Here is a 12,608-nt window from a genome sequence, read left to right as displayed (position 1 = left end):
ATGTAATCCTTGTTATGTGCTGGCTGGAAATGAACAGAAACTACGTATCTGTAGATGAGGCCATTGTTTTGGCAGAGGAGGCTCTGGAAAAACATCCAAATGTACGTTATCTGAAGAGATGTGTTGCACTCTGCTACAAATGGATTTATTTCAGGAATATTGACCAAGATGTAATGGATAGAAGCAGAATAGAGAGAGCGCTCACCTCTTTATCCTCATTCTTCTCTTGTGAAGAAAATAGACCTCGCAAATATATACGCAAAGTCAATGAACACAGCCAGGCTAAAGCTGAGCAGATATACCAAGAACTGCTAGAAAGTGATCTGGAACCAGCAAACAAACAGATGCTTTACAGCAACTACACAAAGTATTTAAACTTCAATTGACAGGATCACCACAGGGCATTGCGGTACCACATGATGGCAGCAGAGATACAAACCTACTATTGGGAAAACAGATTTTCTAGCAAACCTGCAAGAGCTGCAGTATTGACTGTGTTATATGGTTGATTGATCTGACTGGTTGAAGTTCACCAATGAAACACTAACTAAGCAGCAGGCAGGTATTAATTACCAAAGAGAAGGCGTTTGACACATTAAATGATTTGTCCCATACACTGTACCTACATTTTGAGATGCTTCCCTCAGGAAGGCTCTGGTCTGCCATGAGCCCCAAAAATGTCTACAAGAAAACATTGGTCCCCAAGAGTTAAATGATATATATATCAATATATAAATATATAGTCAGTCGTACAGGGCCACTCCCTTAACTCACAGCCTAATTTGTACAATTGTTTTATGTTTGAGGAATTTAGCATTTTGTACTTTTTGTAATAGAGCAATTGAACTGTATTTAAATTACATATGATTGTACTGTTTTTTTACTATTGTCTTATATGTAATTTTGTAGTGTGTTTTTATGGTGAAGCCAAAGACAATAAAGTATTAACTCAACGTCACCTTGCACATCCTTCAAGTGTGCAAATGCCTTCAGGGATACACATACAAATAAAACACAAAATCACATTTAAGGACTTTATACATTTGCATTTGAATGCAAATGCCCCTGATCTAAACTTCGTTTCCATTTTAAGTTTCAAGTTAAACGTACTCAACAACATCATGTCATTTAAAGTGAAGCAGAATTTGGACATCACTGAACCCACAGCAGCATCAAGAGTAAAAATCAGCAGAAATAACTAATATTTAGAGAACGACTGAGTGGAGGAAACAGCTGAATGATGAGGTGAGTAACTGCTTCTACATTTTTTATTATAAGAGTAAATAAAGAGTATTATTTATTTATTACTGAGTCAAAGAGCCCAAAATATTAACATTAAAGATCATAAAAGTAAATGACCATGTTTTCATTCCCTCCTTTCTTTCTTTATTCTTACTTTTCTCCTTTCTGTTTCTTCAGTCAGACCGATGGGCATTTAAACTAAATGTATTATCTCTCTACTTTTACTTTACAATTATTATTGATTGATTATTTTCAGAACATTTTATCCCACACTGCCAGGAATATAATCCTGGAAGAGAAATGCTAAATCCATCTATTTTGTTTTAGTTTAATTTTGATTTTATGAATTAGACTCAGAGCATAATGCATTAACCTGATGATGTGTTTAAATGTTTGGGTGTGAATGCTGGAAGTTTTTCTTTTTTCGCACTCTTTTCCTTCCTTATTTTTAAACATAGGCAATTAATTCAATCATCTAACTGTTCAGCTCAATCAGGACATTATCGGATCCATTCAGATTTTTGATAACATTTATACTTTATGAAATATTACAGGTTTTCCCCACTCAAACAAATGAACAGAACTCTTTCAGCCAGAAACTTCATTCAAACTTTCAAATGTTTCACATCTTTCATACATTTTAGATTTTATTTAACTTTTAAATCCTGTTAAAGGTTTTCAAACTATTCAACTTTAAAGCTTAGATACAATGGAAGTCAATTAGAAAACCTTTTAAACCCACTCGTCTTCAACCTCTTCCCATAAAAACTCCAATCAAACCTTATGTTAATTTAACTTTCAAACTTTTTATACAATCGCAGTTCAAATTTCATGCAATTTTCTGACCTTCTGAGATTGTTTTATTTCTGTTCATGTTTCTGAATTTTCAGACCTGCAGAGAAGCTGTGCGGTCACCTAAAACTCCCACAATTTTCACTCCACATAAATCATTTTATATCAAAACATATGAAGATTTGTGCTGGTTGCTGATATGTATGGAAGCAAATAGACATAAGGCTGTTGCACTCAAAGTTTTTATTTTTTCATTTTAAATTGTTGCAATTAAAAAATAAATATGACCTCAAGTTGTGTGTTTACAAACCGACTTTTGTCCATCATTATTTAATATATTTTCTTTTTTCTTTTTCTACTTTCAAGTGAGAAGACGACAAAACAACCATCATTGTGTGACGAGTAGTACTGTGAATTTTAACAACTAGAATAATAAAGCGTATTACACTCAGTGTGCAAAGTTTTTGTGCATAACGATTTTTATTGGATTACGGATTTAAATAAAGACTTAAGAGACAAAGGGCCCCTATCTTGCCGATCTGAAGCGCAAGTATCAAACTCAAAACGCAAGTAGCTTTGTGGGCGGACTCGGCCTGTTCTATTATGCCGGGGGAAAAAAATCTCCCCCCCAATGCAACAAACCAATCAGAGCGTCATCTCACATTCCCTTTAAAAGCAGGCGCGCTTGTTCCATGGCGGATTGCCATTCTATTATAACGGCGGATTGGCCAGGCGCACGCCAGGAGCGGTTCACAGCCGAGGAGACCGACGTTCTCGTCAGAGCCGTAAAATACAGAGTAGTGACATTATTGACATGAAATAAATGTAACACAGCCATACAATAAATCAAAACAATGTAACGCAGCTCCGCAGGAAGAAGACCCTGGCCTCGGGAGCAGTGCGCACGGGCCGAGCAGTGCGCAAGGGCCAGCTGAGGAGGGAGCGGCGCAAACACCAAGGTGCAGAGGATCCAGACCCACTACACGCCGGAGGACCTCCCGTTCCTGCAGCAAACCGGGTTTGACATGCTGGAGTGGGAGCTGTCCGGGATGCGGCAAAGTATTAATGCCCGTCTAATCCCCTCAAGTCTGCGCCCTTAAAATAGCATCTGAATAAGCGCCACTGACTTTAGACTAGGTTTTTCCTGGTCTGTGGCGGAATTGTTTTCTGAAACAGCAAAATAGCACCAGGGAACGTTTGCGCAGGAACACGCCTCCTCTTTTCGCTGAACCGCCCCCCGGAGCGCAAATTCATTCTCTAATTTAAGGACGTGCGTCGGTGGAGGGAAAATTCCAATGTGCGTCGAGTGCAAAATAGGAATTATACAAGCGCCAGTGTACAAAGTCAATTGCGCTGAGTGCAAGATAGAGCCCTTAGTGTGCAAACGCATTTACACTTTATGCTCCATGAGCCTCCAAGTCACAGGAGCACCAACCAGCTGCCGCACTGACTGCTAGATTACCTGAGAGATTAACTGCTTCTGTGCTCTAATTTTAGACCCAACACATTCAAATGTCACAAACTATGTTCAGCAGGGTCTCCTGTTTCTTATGATATCAACATTTGGGAGATAGGAGTTAATATCGTTGAGGTAGAAGCAGTATGAAAAGTGTGTCGTCAGCATGGCAACCTTAAAATGGAGTTGGAAACACATAACTGATTAAAATGAGCTAATAAGTGCAGTTTCCACACACACACACACACACACACACACACACACACACACACACACACACACACACACAGATTTTAGGACATTTTCACTTTTTTAAGCATTATTCAACTCTTGAACTCAAATTCAAAACGTATAATTTTAAAAAGCTTAAACACAATAAGAGATTTATTCATCTTTTCACTTTCATAGTAATTAGACTGTCTCCCAACTAGAATACACCTTCATCTGCTTCCTCATAAATTAAACCCAGCAACCCAGCAAAGATTCATTAAGTCATAAACACTCTTTATATTTATTCAACTTTTCATTCCCATTTACTTCCACTCTTTTCTGTTTTTCCAACTAAAATCCTCCTTTGGTTGCTTCTTTATACAAATTAAAGCCAGCAATTCAGATTAGTGTCAGCTTTTCAACAAACCTTAAAATATTCCACATTTTTCATACTTTATATGTTTTATTCAACATTTTAAGCCAAAAATGCAGTTTGAACCTGACTGCGCCTTGTGGTTTGTTACACAGAACCATTTGGGAAGTTGTCGGAAACTGTTTGGAAAAGGGCAGAGACTTTCCTCTGTCTATCATTAGCAAACATTCAACTTCCAATCAGATCAATGAACCATATGATGTTGTCAAACTCTTACTGAAGTCTTTTCCATCAAGAAAAGCCTTCAGTGTCGTTCTTCATTGTTCTTTCAATGAAGAAATTCAGTTCTGATATAACTGATTCGAGCAGAATCTTTCATTTTGAGCAAACAATCTAGCACACATCTAGCGTTAAACCAGGCCTGTAGCTCACGACATAGCTGCGAGTATCTTCACACAAGACGCAAGACGTATGTACAGTTTGATCGGTTTACCTGGTGTGAATGAATGTCTCAACGGTTACACAAACAAACAAAATCTGCAAAAGAAACTTGCAGATTGTTTATTGACACAATGTTTGCTAATGCTACTTCCTACCTTGCTGGAGTTAACATCTATTGTTTATATATTTAAATGTCATAAATAATCCTGATTTATTAACATGGGTTTTGGTCAGATGTTCTTTTCTTAACTCTCATGTAACCATAGCATTTACTATATTCCTGATGTGTTTGTTTTCTTTAGTATCATATTTTAAGTTTATATAAGAACATAATACTTTATATGGAAGTTGTTTTGTTGTGATCTTTGAAAAATTAAAATCTGATTGTTGATGTAAAAGTTAATTTGATGTATAACCTGAAATATTATCACAAGACAGAACTGATTGTATTTATATAAATTATGTTACGTTGTGTCTGAGTTGTACAATACTAATAAAATTAAATAGACATCATGTACACTGAGGAATCTTCTTCATGTTTTCATCCTTTTGGTGGGTACAAGCTAAATTCTGCCCCTAAAAATGGGGATTATCAGCAGGATTACAATTTTAAAATACATCACTTTTTCAGAATCAGAATCAGGTTTATTGCCATGTAAGTTTTTACACATACATGGTAATTGTCTTGTCTCTGTGCATTGGTACATAAAAAAATCACAAAAAAGTACTTTTTAAAGATAAATAAAGGTAAAGATAAAGATAGAAAGATCTAAAGCTGTACAAGAATGATATTTACAATGTGCAAGATAAAAAAAACAACAAACGGGAGTGCATTAATATAATGCATGTATACAGGGTAGGTTTAAGAGTCAGTGTCAGTGGGGGTTCTGGGCCTTGTTAATGAGAACTGCTGCAGACGGAAAGAAACTGTTCTTGTGGCATGAGGTTTTGGTCCTGATGGACTGCAGCCTCCTGCCAGAGGGAAGTGTTTCAAAGAGTTTGTGTTTGGGGTGGGAGGGGTTAGGCACAATCATACCTGCACGCCTCAGGGTCCTGGAGGCATACGGGAGAGTTAATTTTTTAAAGGGTTGGAATTTGAAACGCTTAATTATCAACCATAGCTTACAGTCATTTGTGCTACAGCAACAATACTGTGCTGAAGTATTCACACTACGAAGCAACACTGACAACAATCTGTGATTGCTTGCAGCAATCAGGTGAGTAAATGGACTGGGAAGGAGGAGAGAGTTGGTATGAGGCAAGGTGAGCCACCTAAAAGAATATAATCCATGTTATGTGCTGGCTGGAAATTAACAGAAACTATGTATCTGTAGATGAGGCCATTGTTTGGGGCGGCAGTAGCTCAGTGTGTAGGGACTTGGCTTGGGAACCGGAGGGTCGCCGATTCAAGTCCCACAGTCCCACAGAGAGTGTGTAGCTGGAGAGGTGCCACAAGTGCATGTAGTGTGCATTTCAGCCTCTGTGTGTGTGTTTGTGTGTGTGTGTGTGTATACAAAAAAGAGTGAAAAGAACAGTTTTCCCCTAGGGGATCAATAAAGTATATCTTCTTCTTCTTTTGGCAGAGGAGGCTCTGGAAAAACATCCCAATGTACGTTATCTGAAGAGATGTGTTGCACTCTGCTACAAATGGATTTATTTCAGGGATATTGACCAACACATAATGAAAAAAATCAACCTTGCAAATTTATACGCAAAATCAAAGTACAGCCAGGCTAAAGCTGAGCAGATATACCTGGAACTGCTAGAAAGTGATCTGGAACCAGCAAACAAACAGATGCTTTACAGCAACTACACAAAGTATTTAAACTTCAATTGACAGGATCACCACAGGGCATTGCGGTACCACATGATGGCAGCAGAGATACAAACCTACTATTGGGAAAACAGATTTTCTAGCAAACCTGCAAGAGCTGCAGTATTGACTGTGTTATATGGTTGATTGATCTGACTGGTTGAAGTTCACCAATGAAACACTAACTAAGCAGCAGGCAGGTATTAATTACCAAAGAGAAGGCGTTTGACACATTAAGTGATTGGTCCCATACACTGTACCTACATTTTGAGATGCTTCCCTCAGGAAGGCTCTAGACCGCCATGAGCCCCAAAAATATGTGTGATCTTAGATCAACGGTGCCGTTAAAAGAGAGTTAGTTGCATGCAAAGACGTTGTCTGTGTAACGCTTAATATTAAACTTACATCACCTTAGCACGAACTGAAAGACTATAGTTACTACAGTAACCTGAGTTAATCAAATCAACAACACAATACAATAACCTGAATAAAACACATCAGTAACATTAACAATAGGCCCAGTACGTTACCGACAGTCCAATGGAGATGAAGAGGGTGAGCTGCGTCGGTCAGCTGGCGGTTCTGTGAGCCGGGCTGATCAGGATTGTGGTTCTGAAGTCCAAACAGTCTCTGCTGTGCAATGTCCGCTGGCGCAGATAGCAAGAGAAAAAGGCGTTTCGCTCGTTGCTTACTGAAGTCTTTTCCATCAAGAAAAGCCTTCAGTGCCGTTCTTCATTGTTCTTTCAAAGAAGATATTCAGTTCTGATATAACTGATTCGAGCAGAATCTACACTAACCACCATTTTGAGCAAACAGTCACCTCACACACGTCACACACATCTAGCGTTAAACCAGGCCTGTAGCTCACGACATAGCTGCGAGTACCTTCACACAAAACACTGATTGGTCCAGTAACACATAGATTGAAGGCAGGTAGTAGATAGATTCTACCAATTTTGTGATCTTGCAAGTACAGCTGTCCTGCAATATTAATGCAGTTTAGCGTCAGCCTTTAAACCTCTAACATACACACCTACTTTTTTCTTCAATAGCTGCATTCTCTAGTTGACATGTTTATTCTTTATCAGTACTGTTCAGGGTGCAACAACACTGGAGTCCAAACTGGAGGCCCTGCAGTGCCACTTCACCTGGGACCTGAACCCTGGCAGGTCCAAACTTTTCCGTGTCAGAGACAAGCTGGAGGACATCGGCACTGAGGAGGGAAACAGCTGGCTGGGTCACATTTACAACCTGCGGGGGTACATTCAGTACAAGCTGGGGTTCACTGAAGACTCCCAGAGTTTGTTCAACCAGGCTACAGAGGCCCTCCGCCTGACAAGAGGAGCAGAAGAGGGTCCCTGGTTAGTGGTGAACTACGGGAACCTGGCTTGGCTGCACCACCACCTGGGAGAACAAGAAGAGAGTCAGGCTTACCTGTCAAAGGTCGACTCCCTGATGAAAAAATATCCATCTCCATCCCAGGACGAGCTCCATCCAGAGATCTACGCTGAAAAAGCCTGGACCCTGATGAAGTTCAGCGCAGACCAAAAGCGGCAGGCTGCAGATTACTTCGAGAGAGCCATCAGGATGCAGCCGGACATGGTGGAGTGGAACACCAGCCGTGTCGTAGCATTAGTGAGTGCTTCTTACAACGAAGGGCCTGAGGCTGACATCTTGCAGAAATTGAGAATTGCCAAGGAACAGGATCCAGAGAACTTGTATCTCGCTGCTAAATACCTTGAACAACGTGGTAAGAAAGGAGAAAGTATTGAAGAAGAAGCACGTGAGTTAGGCAGACAGGTTTTGATAAATCCTGTGAGCAGCTACAGCGGTATGAAAGCATTACTGTGGGTTTACAGAAACTATGTATCTGTAGATGAGGCCATTACTTTGGCAGAGGAGGCTCTGGAAAAACATCCAGATGTACGTTATCTGAAGAGTTGTGTTGCACTCTGCTACAAATGGATTTATTTCAGGGATATTGGCCAAGAAGTAATGGATAGAAGCAGAATAGAGAGAGCACTCAGTCTCCATGAGGAGGTGATTTCTCTTTACCCTCAGTCTTCTCTTGTGAAGAAAATAGACCTCGCAAAGATGTACATAAACTCAAAGTACAGCCAGGCTAAAGCTGACCAGATATTCCAGGAACTGCTAGAAAGTGATCTGGAACCTGCAGACAAACAGATGCTTTACACCAACTACGCATACCATTTATTCTATCATCTAAACGACAGCGACAGGGCAACACAGTACCACATGAGGGCAGCAGAGATACCACATGAGTCCTCCTTTCGTGAGAGAAGCATCAGAGTTTTGACTCAGATTAGAGACAGAAAGAAAGACAGAATGTGCAGAGAAGTAGAGAAGTTTCTGTCAAACCTGCAAAAGCCACAATGTTTTTAACAGCACTGATTCTAAACCCAGGAAAAGGAAAAGAAACCTGTATATTAATTTGAATACCTTATCCTAGATAGACCCAAATATTGTGTGTAGATGTGTAGATTATTATACTTTCATTCTCTGGTACAGTTTGATCGGTCTTAATGTTTACCTGGTGGGAATGAATGTCTCCAGGGTTACACATACAAACAAAAAATCACATAAACTGTCATAGGAACGAGCAGATTGTTTATTAACACAATGTTTGCTAATGCCACTTTCTACCTTGCTGGAGTTAACATCCACTATTTATATATTCAAATGTCATAAATAATCCTGATTAATTAACATAGATTTTGATCAAATGTTCTTTTCTTAACTCTCATGTAACCATAGCATTTACTATATTCCTGACGTGTTTGTTTTCTTTAGTATCATATTTTAAGTTTATATAAGAACATAATACTCTCTAAGGAATTTCTCTTTGTTGTGAGCTTTGGAAAATAAAACTCTGATTGGTGATGTAATAGTTAATTTGATGCATAACCTGAATATTATCACAAGACCGAACTGATCATATTCATATACATTATATTACGTTGTGTTTGAGTTGTACAATAAAATGAAATATACATCATGTACACTGAGGAATCTTCTTCATGTTGTTCATCCTTTTGGTGGGTATGAGCTGAATTCTGGGTTTATTTTTTGACCGCCCACAACAGAGTCAAAACCACTCAGGAACCTTCATATGAATCAGACTCCAGTCATAAATCTGATTTAGACTCTACAACATTTTGAAAAACACTTGCAACTTAACTTTGACTTGAACCCTTTATTGACCTCACTAATAAAAAAGCTAATGAAATATGGGCCTCTACCAAACAGTTGAGACGTTGCTTCATGGTAAAAGTTATTGTAACTTTATCATCAAACTAATTATTGAATTACATCAATAAATGATACTGTAACGCTGGTTACTCTTAGCGTTAACAATAGATTAACTACCTTCTGGGTCGTGGGTGAAGCAAGAGCACGGGGACAACTTCATCTTGGTTAGTCGATCCACTTTAATGTCCGTTTTTAACAGTAGGACAACTGATCTCTCTTAACATCATATCACTCCGCCAATCTTAACCATTGGTAACCTTCCAGGTACATGCACCTTATGTAGTTCCTCATCTACATTGCAGAACAGAATACAAATATGCTTATATATGTAATTACCCTTAATTAATTTATGCAATAATTCAATAAACATGGTAAAGTAATTCACAAAATAAATCTCATCTTACAATACTGACCTCAGTAAATGTTCATAACTCATTAAAAACATTAACTTTATTATCGTTGTATCATTACCTTTATCACAAAAGGTCAACTCAAAAATCATACTTCCAGATCCAGTCAGGTCAGGTCGGGCACTGGATTCAGACTTTCTTTTCCAACTAATAGAAACCTAGAGCACCGTCTCTGTCATACTGACACAACAGATCTGCACGGAGCTCTGATTATCTGACTTTGATATTTCTACATATAAAATCTAAACTTTGTCCCCTTTATCAGCAGGTATCACACAAGTCTCAAACCTTGTAATCCCAACACGCCCTTCAAGTCTATAATAATAATATGTGTATTTTATAAGACAACAGAACAGTGTAACCTTATAAAGGAAAATAGAAATCACATTTTTTTTGTCTTCTGCCCAATAAAAACTGATGTATTTAAAAATTGTAACCCTGCTTATAATCCCCATTTTTACTAAATGTAACTGTAATCTGATTGTCTTTTTTTCTGTTGCTGATTACAGTGTTTTGTATCCTGATTAACTCAGTTACATGTAATCTGTTACTCCCCAAACCAGTTTATTCCATTATATATATATGCGGAAATAATTTCAGAAGAAGTCATAATCAGATTACAGTTACATTTAGTAAAAATCGGGATTATTAGCAGGATTACAATTTTTAAATACATCAGTTTGTATTGTGCAGAAGACAAAAAAAATTATGATTTCCATTTTCTTTCATAAGGTTACATTGTTCTGTTATATTATAAAATAGACATCATCATATTATTATAGACTTGAAGGGCGTGTTGGGATTGCAAGGATTGAGACTTGTGTGATACCTGCTGATAAAAGGGACAAAGTTTAGATTTTATATGTAGAAATATAAAAGTCTGATAATCAGAGCTCTGTGCAGATCTGTTGTGTCAGTATGACAGAAACGGTGTTGTAGGTTTCTATTAGTGGGAAAAGAAAGTCAGAATCCAGTGCCCGACCTGACCTGATTGGATCTAATCATTTACAGCTCTGCAGGAGTTGAACATTAGTGATTTTACACTGCCGCACCCAAAGCAGCAGCTATATAAAGAGCAGAAACCAGAGGCTCATATTTAGAAAACTACCAGCTGGATGATGAGGTGAGTGTCTTCTTCCTCCACATGAAATGAGAACATTACCCTGAACATAGCACAACATGAAGGACACTATATTACTGCGTATGTGTTTTAACTTTGTTATTTTTATCCTCCATCAGTGCTGCTCAGAGTCAAACACTGGAGGCCAAACTGGAGGCCCTGCAGTGCCACTTCACCTGGGAGCTGAACCCTGGCAGGTCCAAACTTTTCTGTCTCAGAGACAAGCTGGAGGACATCGGCACTGAGGAGGGAAACAGCTGGCTGGGTCACATTTACAACCTGCGGGGGTACATTCAGTACAAGCTGGGATTCACTGAAGACGCCCAGAGTTTGTTCAACCAGGCTGCAGAGGCCCTCCGCCTGACAAGAGGAGCAGAAGAGGGTCCCTGGTTAGTGGTGAACTACGGGAACCTGGCTTGGCTGCACCACCACCTGGGAGAACAAGAAGAGAGTCAGGCTTACCTGTCAAAGGTCGACGCCCTGATGAAAAAAATATCCATCTCCATCCCAGGACGAGCTCCATCCAGAGATCTACGCAGAAAAAGCCTGGACCCTGATGAAGTTCAGCACAGACCAAAAGCTGCTGGCTGCAGATTACTTTGAGAGAGCCATCAGGATGCAGCCAGACATGGTGGAGTGGAAAAGCAGCCGTGTCTTAGCATTTGTGAGTGCCTTTAAGCACAGCGACACAGGGCTGGAGGCTGATATCTTGGAGGAAATGAGAATTGCCAGAGAACAGGATCCAGAGAACTTGTATCTCGCTGCTAAATACCTTGAACAACTTGGTAAGAAAGGAGAAAGTATTGAAGATGAAGCACGTGAGTTAGGCAGACAGGTTTTGAGAAACCCTGTCGGCAGCTACAGCGGTATGAAAGCAGTACTAAGGGTTTACAAAAACGATGTATCTGTAGATGAGGCCATTGAATTGGCAGAGGAGGCTCTGGAAAAACATCCAGATGTACGTTATCTGAAGAGAAGTGTTGCAATCTACTACAAATGGAAGATCATTTTTTCCTGGGATAGTCGCCCAAATCAAAGCATGATAGAGAAAGCAATCAGTCTCGTTAAGGAGGTGATTTCTCTTTACCCTCAGTCTTCTCTTGTGAAGGAAATAGACCTCGCAAATATATACGCAAAGTCACGTCACGGCCAGGCTCAAGCTGAGCAGATATACCAAGAACAGCTAAAACGTGATCTGGAACCTGCAGTCAAACAGATGATTTACCATTACTACGCAAAGTATTTAAACTTTGATCGACAGGATCGCAACAGGTCAATAAAATATCACATGAAGGCGGCAGAGATACCGCAACAATCCTTCTTTCGTAAGAACAGCATCAAAGTCCTGGAGAAGATTAAAGGCAGAAGCAGGAACCGAATGTCTAGAGAAATAGAGGAGTTCCTGTCAAACCTGCAAGAGCCATAGTGTTTTTAACAGCACTGGTTTAAATGCAGAACACCAGTAGGTGATGCATTAACTA

General features: G+C 39.3%; 4 protein-coding genes and 1 long non-coding RNA gene across 8 annotated transcripts in view; 4 read left to right on the top strand and 1 right to left on the bottom strand.

Moving 5' to 3' along the window:
* LOC127349817 (interferon-induced protein with tetratricopeptide repeats 5-like) overlaps positions 1–9,347 on the top strand; it is a 37,045-nt gene extending 27,698 nt beyond the window's left edge. The window contains exon 3 of the mRNA XM_051375764.1: positions 8,368–9,347. Coding sequence (XP_051231724.1) covers positions 8,368–8,730 — 363 coding nt within the window. The 3' untranslated portion in view covers positions 8,731–9,347. The remainder of the gene's footprint in view (positions 1–8,367) is intronic.
* LOC127349833 (uncharacterized) overlaps positions 1–12,608 on the bottom strand; it is an 84,674-nt gene that overhangs the window by 26,378 nt on the left and 45,688 nt on the right. Inside the window, exon 3 of the long non-coding RNA XR_007880422.1 lies at positions 7,476–7,524. This is a non-coding gene — a long non-coding RNA (uncharacterized LOC127349833). The remainder of the gene's footprint in view (positions 1–7,475; positions 7,525–12,608) is intronic.
* LOC127349816 (interferon-induced protein with tetratricopeptide repeats 2-like) overlaps positions 1–12,608 on the top strand; it is a 68,053-nt gene that overhangs the window by 31,108 nt on the left and 24,337 nt on the right. The window lies entirely within an intron of this gene.
* Positions 1,226–12,608, top strand: part of LOC127349818 (interferon-induced protein with tetratricopeptide repeats 5-like) — a 43,737-nt gene continuing 32,354 nt past the window's right edge. For 3 of the 4 annotated variants that reach the window (XM_051375768.1, XM_051375767.1, XM_051375769.1), the window contains exons 1-2: positions 1,226–1,245; positions 7,416–7,770. In XM_051375768.1, coding sequence (XP_051231728.1) covers positions 1,238–1,245; positions 7,416–7,770 — 363 coding nt within the window. In that variant the 5' untranslated portion in view covers positions 1,226–1,237. The remainder of the gene's footprint in view (positions 1,246–7,415; positions 7,771–12,608) is intronic. The other variant, XM_051375766.1, reaches the window with a different exon arrangement.
* LOC127349821 (interferon-induced protein with tetratricopeptide repeats 5-like) overlaps positions 11,111–12,608 on the top strand; it is a 48,629-nt gene continuing 47,131 nt past the window's right edge. Inside the window, exon 1 of the mRNA XM_051375775.1 lies at positions 11,111–11,130. Within this exon, the coding sequence (XP_051231735.1) occupies positions 11,123–11,130 (8 nt within the window). The 5' untranslated portion in view covers positions 11,111–11,122. The remainder of the gene's footprint in view (positions 11,131–12,608) is intronic.

The sequence above is a fragment of the Dicentrarchus labrax genome, unplaced genomic scaffold (assembly GCF_905237075.1).
Source record: "Dicentrarchus labrax unplaced genomic scaffold, dlabrax2021, whole genome shotgun sequence".
NCBI classification, from domain to species: Eukaryota; Metazoa; Chordata; class Actinopteri; family Moronidae; genus Dicentrarchus; species Dicentrarchus labrax.
The sequence above is the reverse complement of the archived record's forward strand: the minus strand, read 5'-3'. Positions and strand labels throughout refer to the sequence as shown.